This window comes from Talpa occidentalis, unplaced genomic scaffold (genome assembly GCF_014898055.3).
Source record: "Talpa occidentalis isolate TD23 unplaced genomic scaffold, MPIMG_talOcc4v2.1 talOcc4.12, whole genome shotgun sequence".
Lineage (NCBI taxonomy): Eukaryota > Metazoa > Chordata > Mammalia > Eulipotyphla > Talpidae > Talpa > Talpa occidentalis.
The window spans coordinates 73750742-73763412 of NW_023601212.1; the positions used below are offsets into that span (position 1 = coordinate 73750742).

General features: G+C 42.1%; 1 protein-coding gene across 1 annotated transcript; it reads right to left on the reverse strand.

Moving 5' to 3' along the window:
* Positions 1-769: 769 nt before the first annotated feature.
* Positions 770-10003, reverse strand: LOC119241469 (inteferon-activable protein 208-like). The gene is made up of 3 exons (XM_037506770.2): positions 9849-10003; positions 2701-3045; positions 770-1421 (listed from the first exon to the last, which is right to left on the reverse strand). The coding sequence occupies exons 2-3, from the start codon at positions 3043-3045 to the stop codon at positions 1353-1355; spliced, it is 414 nt and encodes a 137-aa protein (XP_037362667.1). The 5' UTR covers positions 9849-10003; the 3' UTR covers positions 770-1352.
* Positions 10004-12671: the final 2668 nt, after the last annotated feature.

The following is a 12671-nucleotide window of genomic DNA, read 5'->3' on the forward strand; positions in this document are numbered from 1 at the left end:
TAAAATACAGATAAGAACTTCAGACTAGCTACCTATTTCTTCAGACTTAAAAGTCAGAGTCATAATAATGGCCTAGAGACCTTATATGATATGCTACTACCCTGACCCTGATGTGTTTTTTTACCTTGTCTCTTACTACTCTCTCCTTTCATTTGTTTTTTTTTTCTCTTCCATCCATAGTTCCTGACTGTTCCTCAAACCTGCCAGGTGAGCACAGATTATTTTCTTACCTCAGTTTGTGCATTCTTGAGAACCTGACTTTGAATGTAAAGTTTAAATTGCAGTTTTCAACCCTCTACTCATCTTTGTCTGCTTTGTTTCTGTTTATCTCCATATGATTGTTTATTTTTTACTTATTTGCTTGTCTCCTTCCATAAGAATGTAAACTCCATGAGCTCATTGAATTTTGTCTATTTTATTTGATTGTGAGCACCTAAAACACTAACAAGCACACAGTATTGGCACTCAGTATCTGTTGAGCGAGTGATTATTGAATCCTCCCTACCCTACCTACTACATGCTATGTGCCTTGTGCTAGACCCCGCACAGTCAGTAGTGACTGATCCCTGCCCTCATAGACAACTAGTACTGGAGACATTGTCTAATTAATACAAATGTATGAAGAGTGATACAATGAGATTTAGACTTGAATATGGAATTGTAGATCAACAGTCTTTTGGCTTCCCTTTCTGTTGGTGTTAGCTGTCTGTGGACTTCTAGCGAGTCCGAGACTTGGGACACGACAATGAGGGAAATCAGACATGGGGGACTGTCATGTCCAGCATGCAGTAAATCTTTATTGTCTTGGTGCTCATTATATACTATTTTAATTACAGCAGGTATAACATCAAAGCATACCATATAATGATAACATGCATGAGTGATTAGTCTATTTTCTTACTATTATCTATTTACTTCAGACACTAGGGTACCAGGTGGTTAGTTCTCATGCACATAATCTTATCACCTCCTAGCCAGAGCCTGGGAAGTTCGCTCATTATTTTTGTTGTTCTCAAATTGTGGAGCTGTACGCAGTTCACTTCTAGGCTCTCAACACCAAGTCCTGTCACCCAGAGGTTTTCCTCCAAGACACATGTGTTTTCACATGCCTTAGGGACTCGGGTCAAGGCCCTTCTGCTCACTACGCAGGGTCTCTCCATTTTGTTATTCTCAGACTGTGGAGATGTAGAAGCCTGACTTCACGCAGGTCGCTTTCCAGGCTCTCAGCACCAAGTCCTGTCACTCAGAGGTTTTCCTCCGAGAAGCATGTGTTTTCACATGCCTTAGGGACTCAGGTCAAGGCCCTTCTGCTCACTATGCGGGGCGTCCTCCAACATCTCCCCCTTTTGTCTTTAATAATTCAAGCACCAATTTAGCCGAGTCGAACCGGAGGCTTGTCCATCGTCGGAGACTGTAGTACCCTATTTCAAACAACAAAGCACATATTAGTATAACTGTAATTCCACTACCAATACTATGAGTCAGACTTTGAGCAAATGAACGAGGGTCCATGCCCTGTAGAGCATTGGCAGTACCCTCAGCCAATCCATCAATAGAATTTGTAGGCAGTTCTTTAGAAAAGTATTGAAGTACTTGATTTTGCAAAGACTTTACATCCAAAGACAAATTACCATGAACACAGTTAAGTAGTCTCCAGTCACTGGAGACTCTTCCCAGGGTTGGGTCAGCTTCACAGCCAGCCACAAGTGTGTTTTAGTTTTTAACACAATGAGAGAGTGGCAGCTAATCTTAAACTTAGCCATGAGTTAACACAGGAATATAAAGAGCAGTCATTACATGTTACAGTTTTAACTTTTTCATCAAATGAAACAGTGCCAATAACTATTACAAAAGGGAATCGAACACAAGCTTGTATATAGAAACTGGTATTATATACAAGTGATAGTGAGATATAGAACGTGATGTTCCCGAGAAGTTGCCTTTCCAAAATTGCACAGGGGTAGTGGCAACTATTAGCTTTCAAAAGTCCCATTGTTCAGGTCCCCACCATCCAGAAGCAAGCGACAAGCTAGGTCTCGGGGGTGCCATGCCTCCATCATGCCAAGCCATGAGTCCATATTGGTTCCTATCTTTTACAGTCCCATTCTTCGACACATTCCAAACTGCATTTGTAACATAATCACAAACTGTAGGACCATATTCATCAGAACAGTTAGTCAAAAACTTTTCATGAGGTCCCCAATCAACAAAAACATACTTTCCTGATTTTAACAATTTCCCTTTTAACCCATGGCGCTGACTCCAAAAAGTAGGGGAATATGTTTAATTCTTATATGAAATTTGCTGACAAACCGGCTTATTGCTGCGTGCCTTAGATGTTGTATTTATTTCAGTAAAATTAAAAGAAACAGCAACATACATATCCATAAGTGTATGAATTTGTGAGCCAAACTGATTATTGATTTTAATAGGAGGAACAATATTAACCCAGGTCTGAGGGGCAATGGGTATACAAGGTGTCATACCAGCACACAAAGGAAGATATTCATATCCTAAGGTAAAATTAAAGCTATGTCCTTCCTCATCAGGATGAGAAGATCCCTCTTTTGACCAAGGACCAGGCACGTGTTAAGTGTCATTGGTCAAGGCGACAGGCCCAATGTGTCCCCATTCCACCACCTGTAGCAATGGGGGGTGTGGAATATATGCCCAATATGCATACGTATAGTTGGCACCTACCGCAGAGGCGCACGTGATAACTGCCGCCATAGCGAGGAACATATTTTCCGGGTTAACTGGAGCTCCCTGGTTGTGGAGAACTTGTTCACCGTGATTGCTGAGTGCCTTGACACTGCCCCATGTAATGGGTGCAACAGGACTATTGGTGGCCTTCCTTTTTCTTTTCATTGAAAGACGGGCCATGCCTTGGATCAATGGCTTCTGTGTCTCCCATAGTAGTGGCTGAGAAGTGACCAGAGGGTCTCTCATGGTGTTGTCGTTCAGAGTCTGAGGTGGTCTCTTGGATGGCCGGGATCCAGGGCCGGACAAGCCCAAGAGGTGTCCATATTGTTTCACAGGATCCATCTAAAATGACAGAAGCATAGCCTTTTCCCTTTAAAATCATCACCCCCGCCTCCCACACATTTGTTCCTGGGGTTTTCACCCATACTGTTTCTTGCACACTGCATGCTGGTTGAGTAGCAAAATGCTTACTGCTGCGTGTTACAGGGTCCCCCTGCGGTAAATTCAGAAAGTTTAAAGTAAAAAGAGCTGATAACAGGGTTTCTTGTATCCAACGCTGTCGTCCTCCCTGTGCTCCCCCTTTTCTGTTTATAATTAAAGAGGAAAGCAATATTTTTAAAGTACGATGAGAACGGTCAACAACGGCTTGGCCGCGAGGATTGTAAGGAATACCTGTAAGATGAAGATTCTGCCATTCCCTGCAAAAATCAAAGAAACAACGAGAAGTGTAAGAAGGACCATTGTCTGTTTTGAGTTCTGTGGGAAGGCCCATAACAGCGAAGCAAGAAACTAAATGATTTTGAACATGAACAAAGGCTTCCCCTGACTGGGCTGTTGCCCACAAAAAACCCTGAAAAGGTATCAATAGTAACATGTAAATATGATAAAGGGCAAAAAGCAGGGAAATGGGTGACATCCATCTGCCAGATCTGATTAGGGCACAAACCGCGTGGGTTACTTCCAGCTGGAGAGGTCCGGCATAGATATGGTGCACAGGCAGAACATCTCTGGAGGATACAATGAGCTTGATGTAAAGGAATATGATAGGCAGAATGTAACCGAAAAGCATTGGAGTGTAGAACAGCATGCTCTTCTTCTGGGGAAGAAAACACAGGAAAAATTTGTTTGGTTAATGCATCAGCTGTTTCATTGCCTCAAGACAGAGGTCCAGGGAGGCCGGAATGTGCACGAATATGTGCAATATGGAGAGGATAATTATGAGATCCCAGCGCTGATTGAAGCTGCTGTAACAAGGAGGCAAGAACAGGGTGTTTAGAATGTAAAGTACCTGTAACAAGACGAGGAACCAATTGGGCAACATATAAAGAGTCAGTAATAATGTTAGCTGGGCCAGGAGGCAGTTGCTGCAAGAGATGAAATATAGCAAATAATTCAACTTGTTGAGCTGATGAATAAAAGGTGTGGACTGAAAATTGAATTTGTGGTCCCACAGCAGCTGCAATACTGGAAGAAGAGCCATCTACAAAATAAACAGGAGCTCCAGGTATAGGCTCAAGAACAACAGTATCAGAAATTATCCATTTTGTAGACTTGAGAAAATCCCATAACTTTCCAGCAGGGTAGTGACATCCAGTGTAATTAGGATAATCGGCCAATGCAAGCTGCAGTGTATCTGACAAGGGAAAAGTCCGTTGAAACCAAGAGGAAGAAAATGGCAAAATAATAACAGGGGGATCAAAGCCCCATATGGATTTAACACGGAGCTTTCCTTTAACAGTAATTTGAGCAATGAGTTCAATATATGGAGTTACAGGTTGAGAATTTGAGTTTTTAATATCTATCCATTTCAGTGGCTTGTCCTGTTGTGTAATTATTGCTGTAGGACTTTCAGAAGTGCCAAAGATTAATAAATTAAATGGTAAATCAGGCTGGTATCGAGAAACAAACTGTTTTTTAATTTGTTGCTCCACAAAAGAAAGTTGTGCTTGGGCCTCAGGGGTTAAATGCCTAGGGCTTTGTAAATTCGAATCGCCCTCTAGTGTTTGAAAAAGATGGGTTAAAGCATAATTAGGAATGCCCAACTTAGGGCATAACCAGTTAATATCTCCAAGTAACTTTTGAAAATCATTTAAGGTTTTTAAATGTTTTTGTTGCAGTTTCATGCTCTGAGGCCGCACAGTATGGCGGTCAACAAGGCTACCGAGATATTTAAAAGGTGATAAGGTTTGAATTTTTTCGGGAGCTATTAAAAGACCAAACTTTGGAAGTTCCATTAATAAAAACTGTACAACTTGAGAAAGGACAGAGTTACTGTCAGCAGCTATTAAAATATCATCCATGTGGGCCTCCCCGGTGGCGCAGTGGTTGAGCGCTGGATTGAGAAGCTGCCCGCGGCATCTACGGTGCCCGTTCGATTCCCAGCTGCTCCCCGGCCACCGGAGGAGGGTCCCACATGGCGCGCAGACCTCTCCTGCCACCCGCTGCTCCCCTCAGCAGTGTGCTTCGGTCCTTCTGCCTGCTCTGCTCCCCGCTCTGGCTCTGGTGAATTCTCTCACCCTCCCGCGCTTCTGACTGTACCCAGTGCTTGTATAAACAAACAAACAAATAAATAAATAATACATGCCTCTTTAAAAAAATAAAATAAAATATCATCCATGTAATGTAAAATGCGACCATCTGGAAATCGCTGCCGTGAACTAACTAGAGCCTTGTCAACATAAAACTGACACATAGTAGGAGAATTTGCCATGCCTGGAGGCAGCACCTTTCATTGATATCGCAGGGCAGGCTGTTCATTATTTAAAGAGGGCACCGTAAAGGCAAATTGAACAGCGTCCTCAGGATGGATAGGAATTGTGAAAAAACAATCTTGGATATCTATAATAGTCATAGGCCAATTTTGAGGAATTGCTGCAATAGCAGGAATGCCAGACTGAAGTGCCCCCACAGGCTGCATAGCAGCGTTTGTGTTAAATCTGTTAAAAGACGCCACTTGCCTGCCTGATTTCTTTCTTTTTTTTTTTTTATAGAGGCATGTTTTATTTATTTATTTATTTATTTTATTTGTTTGATTGTTTGTTTATACATGCACTGGGTACAGTCAGAAGCACGGGAGGGTGAGAGAATCACCAGAGCCAGAGCGGGGAGCAGAGCAGGCAGAAGGACCCAAGTACACTGCTGAGGGGAGCAGCGGGCGGCAGGAGAGGTCTGCATGCCATGTGGGATCCTCCTCCAGTGGCCGGGGAGCAGCCGGGGATCGAACCGGCGCTGCAGAGGCCGCGGGCAGCTTCGCAACCCAGCGCTCAACCACTGCGCCATCGGGGAGGCCCTTGCCTGATTTCTTTTTAATTACAAACACAGGTGAATTTCAAGGGGAGAAAGAAATTTCTATGTGGCCCTTTTGAAGCTGTTCTGCAACTAAAGTATGGAGAGCCTGGGTCTTTTCTTTAGACAGGGGCCATTGGCCGACCCAAATAGGTTCTTGCGTTTTCCACACTATTTTAGGAACATATTGTAATTGAGAAACCAAGGCCCCTATGGAAAAGATGACTGTGAGTCCCATGCAATGGGCTGAGCAATGCCTTGTAAAATTTTTCTTAGACCTTTGCCAGGTATATATCTCATTTTAAACATCATATTTTGAACCACAGAATTATTTATAGGAATTTATAGCTGAGCACCCCATTGCTGCAGCAAATCTCTCCCCCACAAATTTAGAGGAACCAAAAGAATGTAAGGTTGAAAAGTAGCTAACTGACCCTCAGGCACCTGACATTGTAACATCCTAGCACTTTGACGAATTGCATGAGCGGACACAGAGCCAATTCCAGTCATATTAGTAGTAGTAGTCTTTACTGGCCACTTGTCAGGCCATTTATCATTGTTAATTACTGAAACATTAGCACCTGAATTAACTAATCCTGTAAAAGTTTGGCTTTTTATCATTAAAGGCATCATAGGACGTTCAGCTTTTTGTAATAATTCTGACCAATAAATTCCAGCAGTGTCTGTGCTGCTAAAACCACTTTTCCTTTCAACTTTAGAATGACCAATAGGCATGTGAGGAAGCAAGAGAAATTGTGCAATTAAATTTCCTTTTTTAATTTCCCAGGAAATTTTAGTCTCAGCCACCACTTGCAACTCCCTGGCAATTAGAATCTATAACGCCAGGCAGTACATTTAACACTTTTATATTTAAACTAGATTTACCTAAAATAAGCCCCACAGTCTTTGGTGGTAAAGGACCATAACATCCAGTAGGAATTCTGTAAGGGCCATAATTGGGCACAAAGTAACATCAACAGTGGAGATTAAATCTACTGCTGTACTGTCGCCAGTGGCGGGACTGAGTGATAAGATGGAGAATCGGCTGTTTGCTGCATTATCGGGTATTGATGCCTGTTCTGCTGATGGAACTGCCGTAGGAATTGCTGTCCCACATTTGTCGGGGCCTGGGACTGGCCCCTCAACCCATTTCCCAACGGCGTACCATCTTTGTGATATTTAGATTTACAATTTCTCACATAATGAAACCCTTTTTGACATCGGGGACAAGGAAAATGCGGTCGAGCAGAGGAGCCCTTTTGAGAATTTATGGTGGATGACAGTTGACACTCCCTCTTAAAATGCCCAATTTTTCCACAATTAAAGCATTTTTTCAGTAGTTGTCTGTTGAAGGGATGCTGCAGCCATTACTGCCACAAGTGCCTGATATTTTATGCTGCTCACATCTCGGCACACACGTAAATATTTCAAGGTGTTATTAGTGTCCCGAATGGGGCGTATGGCATCCTGGCAATCTTTGTTAGCATTATCATATGCTAACTGTGTTAAAAGTCTATTTTGTATATCAGGATCACAAACTTGCTTTTGAAGAGCGTCTTCCAGACGCTCTGAGAGAAAATCAGCGTATGATTCATCATTCTTTTGCAGTATTTTAGTATAACTAGTTGCAGCCGTGCCAGAGCTAATACGAGCCCAGGCTGCAAGAGCAGCATCCCGAGTTTGTTTAAGAGACAACTGTGAAGCAGTATTAATTTGATAATCAATGGACGCAGCAGGCCCAGTTTCAGCCAAAATATCAATATTAATATGAGCCGTTTGCGGATCTCTAGCATTTTCTTGAGCAGTAGCATGAGCCTCCTCAGCAAACCACATTTTTCATTGCATATATTGAGCTGGGGAGAGAGTAGTTTTACAAACCAAATGCCAATCATGGGCAATCCAGTCAGTACTCTTGGTCAGACCAGCTAGAAAGCATTTCCACACAATACGGAGATGTTGGCCCATACAGGTGAACACTCTTTTTATTTTTATTTTTATTTTTTTATAAATTTTATTGTTATATTCCCCATACAATTGCAGCCCCCCCATTCTGACCCCAATCCCTCCCCTCCCGCCCCCCTAAAAGTGTCTCTGGTTCATAGTTTTTTGTTGATTTTGATTTTCACTTTCTTATAGTTATTCATTTTCCTGGTCCCTTATTTAAGTTTTCTAGATTCCTACTATGAGTGAGACCATCCGGTATTTTTCTTTTTCTTTTTGGCTTATTTCGCTGAGCATGATCCCTTCCAGCGCCATCCATGTTGCTGCAAATTGCATGTGTTTATCTTTTTTGAATGCTGAGTAATATTCCATGGTATATATGTACCACATCTTCTTGATCCAGTCATCTATTTTTGGGCATTTGGGTTGTTTCCAAAGCTTAGCTATTGTAAACAGTGCTGCTATAAACATAGGGGTGCAGGTGTTCTTTGGAATTGATTGAACACTCTTTTTAAAGTCTCTCATAATTGACATTGGTAATCCTTTATATATAGGCGCATTATTATCACACATTACTACTGGAAAAGACATGTGAAATTCATGAGTACCCTTCATGGCCTTTTCCATGGGAGAGCGATTTTGTTTCCATGGGTCAACTCTTTTATAGACAATTTGGGTGTCAGTCAGGATCCACCGCTTTTTTTGTAATTGTTATTGTTGCTCCTTTTTCTTTTTGTTCCTTTTTTACATCCCATCCTTTACCCTTAAGATCTAATGTAATATTATCTTCCATAAGGATAACAGCACTTGGGCCTCCCCGGTGGCGCAGTGGTTGAGAGCTGGGTGGCGAAGCTGCCCGCGGAGTCTGCGGCGCTGGTTTGATCCCCTGGCTGCTCCCCGGCCACCGGAGGAGGATCCCACATGGCGCGCAGACCTCTCCTGCCGCCCGCTGCTCCCCTCAGCAGTGTACTTCGGTCCTTCTGCCTGCTCTGCTCCCCGCTCTGGCTCTGGTGAATTCATTCACCCTCCCGTGCTTCTGACTGTACCCAGTGCATGTATAAGCAAAACAAACAAACAAACAAATAAATAAATAAAGCATGCCTCTATTAAAAAAAAAAAAAAAGGATAACAGAACTTTCTGATAATGCAGATTCCTCCTCCCCAGTGTCAGGTAAAGACACATCCTCAGGCCGTATTTTATGAGACCTTACTGTTTTCATTTCCTCCTCCTCCTGAAGAGGGATGGGAGGCCTGATTTGAAGTCCACGGGAAGCTGAACCTCCTAAAGTAAACTCTCGTAAATTCTCTGCAGCTGGTTTAAGACCTGAGCACTGTCTATGACCCTGTTTAAGGGGGGATTGCAACATTGAACACGGCTCCTCTGGTGACATATTTGAAAAAGGTTTGGCAGAATTATTAACAGGAGCCGCAACAAAAGGCTGAGCCCCTTGGTCACTCTTATTGGATATTTGCAAAGGAACATCATCATCACAATCTTCTAGAAATTGCTGAACAGCTTGACCTGCCTTAGTCAGAGTGACATCATCAAGATTATACTTATGTAAAGATTCCTGCGCAGTTTGAACCAAAACGGCTGCGTCAGGACGGATTTTTCCGTCGACAGCTAACATAGCTTCTCTAAGTATAGCCCATGTGGACCAAAACTTTACAGGGATCGGCTCCCCCTGCTTATGTTTCGGGACCATTGTCTCTCGGACCCGGTCCCATGTTCCAAGATCAAAAGTACCAGTATCAGGAAACCAAGAATTATATTCAGTAACAACATTCAAACATCCAAGAATTTGAGAGAGCGGGACTTTTGCCCCATGTTCAGTCAATAAATGTTTCAACAGAGAAGCAAAAGTAGAAAGATGAAAAGAAGAATGCCCCATTCTGTTAATTTCCCCTTATTTACTCACCACCTTCTGTAAACTGTCACCCGCCGCCGTCGTCACCTCGTCACTCTGGGTGGGAGGTATTAGCTACAGGTCCGTTTGTTCGGGCGCCACTTGTGGACTTCTAGTGAGTCCGAGACCCGGGACACGACGGTGAGGGAAATCAGACATGGGGGACTGTCATGTCCAGCATGCAGTAAATCTTTATTGTCTTGGTGCTCATTATATACTATTTTAATTACAGCAGGTGTAACATCAAAGCATACCATATAATGATAACATGCATGAGTGATTAGCCTATTTTCTTACTATTATCTATTTACTTCAGACAGTAGGGTACCAGGTGGTTAGTTCTCACGCACATAATCTTATCGCCCCCTAGCCAGAGCCTGGGAAGTTCGCTCATTATTTTTGTTATTCTCAAACTGTGGAGATGTACGCAGGTCACTTCTAGGCTCTCAAAACCAAGTCCTGTCACCCAGAGGTTTTCCTCCAAGACGCATGTGTTTTCACTTGCCTTAGGGACTCCGGTCAAGGCCCTTCTGCTCACTACGCGGGGTGGCCTCCAACAGCTGTCAATCTTTTTGTTTCTGATTTAAGAATGTGTCTTTTTTTCCTCTTTGGCTATTTTTTTTAAAAAGCCAATTTTCTTGTGTTTTTCTGGAATTTTATTATGATGTCCCTGCATGTATTTTTCTTTATATGTCCCACTTAGAATTCAGCACTTGAATCTACAGCATGGAATCTTTAATCTTAGAAAATTCTGAACCGTCATCTATCACTCCAAATACTGCTGCTTCTTCATATGGTTTCTCCACCTTGCAAAGTGGAAGATTTGATTATGGAAATAGATAGCTGAGTTGAAATTATTGAGGGTATAATTGATGATTTGTCTATGTTATGTTGAAGTCTAAAAATTGACAGGAATTAGGGAGGAGAGAAAAAATATGAACATGGAGTTAAAGGCTTCCTTGAATGAGTGTAAGAGTATGACCGTGAGATTATGAGGTTGGAAAGTGGTGACACTGTGAGTGGTGCCTGGGACATGTATAATTAAAACACAACTGTAAGGAGCAAGGAGTTTTGCCAGAGGAAAAGAGAAGCAAAGCCCTGAAAGCAAAACTGAGAAGGAAGTAGGATATGTTCCTTTTGGGGCTCTAACAGATGAGGAGTATGAGACCAAAAAAACTACTTGAATGGGCTACAACAAAATTTGCAAGGGAAGACTAAAATAGTCAGAAAAATAGCTTTTAAAAAATTAATAGCTTACTGATCAATGAGAAGGAATTTCAGACAGTCTGAGAAAAGCACATTTTTCAAGGACCAACTCTGGAAGCAGGGTAATAGAATAATGTCTTAAAAGTCCTGAGGGAAAATTATGTTTACTTTGTAAGTATATACCTAAGCAATCAGTCCAGCATGGCGGTAGAAAAATAACATTTTTATTTTTAAACTTTCAACATCTCAGAAATTTTACCTCCAGTACTTATTTTCTCAAGGAAGCTGTTAGAATACTGTTTCACCAGAAGAAGTTAATAAACCAAGGAGAATAGGACGATGCCAAATCTAAGAAAAGAAAGATCCACTATGGGGAAGTAGTTGGAAATTTCAGGGTGACAGTTGTGCAGCAAGTCTAGAGAGCAGCCAACCTGAATGTGTCATCCAGAGCAGATATGCTGGCTTGAGGGCTCCGGGGAAGATGTCTCCGGAATGTGCACTTCACAGATTTCTTGATATGGGTGAAATTGTTGAAAACACTGCTCAGAAGGATTTTGAAAAACTAATGATGGAGGCATGGAAAGCTAAACAAGCAAAAGAAGAATTTTTAACCCCAGGAAAAGCAGTCTGTGCAGAAAAGGATACAATTATAGTTTATTATACGTATGTTTGATATAATGTGTTCCTGGGAAACTCACTTTCTGTGAAATTGAGACTTTAAAATGCCAGGACTAGGGCCTCCCCTGGTGGCACAGCAGTTGAGCGCTGGGTTGCAAAGCTGCCCACAGCCTCTGCAGATGTCGGTTCAATCCCCGGCTGCTGGCGAGGGTCCCACATGGCGCACAGACCTCTCCTGCTGCGCCCGCTGCTCCCCTCAGCAGTGTACTTCGTCGGTCTGCCTGTTCTGTTCCCTGCTTTGGCTCTGGTGAATTCTCTCATCCTCCTGCGCTTCTGACTATAACCAGTGCTTGTATAAATAAATAAATAAATCTTAAAAAAAAATGCCAGGACTAGGAATATATAGCTTAAAAGTGACGCAGCATGTCAAGTAAAAGAAAATGGGTGTAGGGACAAATTAAATCATATCTCTAGGAATTTTCACTTGTGATAAATCCATATAGAAACTCAAGGGTAAAAGTTGGAGAACCTCTGCTTTTGGAGAACAGGAGCATCTGATTAGATTCAGCCAGTGGTGATTATGGTGTCCAACTTATGATTGTTTCTTAGGATTTATCAAATATTTTATCATTTTAAATTCATATTTAATGTATTTTCAATATACTTTATAATTTAATATTCTATTTTAAAAGGATAGTGGTTATTATTGCAGGGGAGGAAGAGTAATTGTAAAGGGAGCTTAAGAGTTCTTCTGAGAAAAAGAAATACCAGATGGTCTCACTTATATGTGGAATAGAGAGAGACAAAACAAGAGGTCCAGAAAAACTAGCAAGCTGACCATAGAACTGAGGCATACAGCAAAGGAGAGAGAGGAGTGGGGGCAAAACAGGGGAGGGATGAACACAAGGGAATATGGTGATGGTTCACGGGTGATACAGTGGTGGGGAAACTATGGGAACTACAACAATGTAAAGAAAAAAAATTCAATAGAATAAATGAGACTAGGAGGAA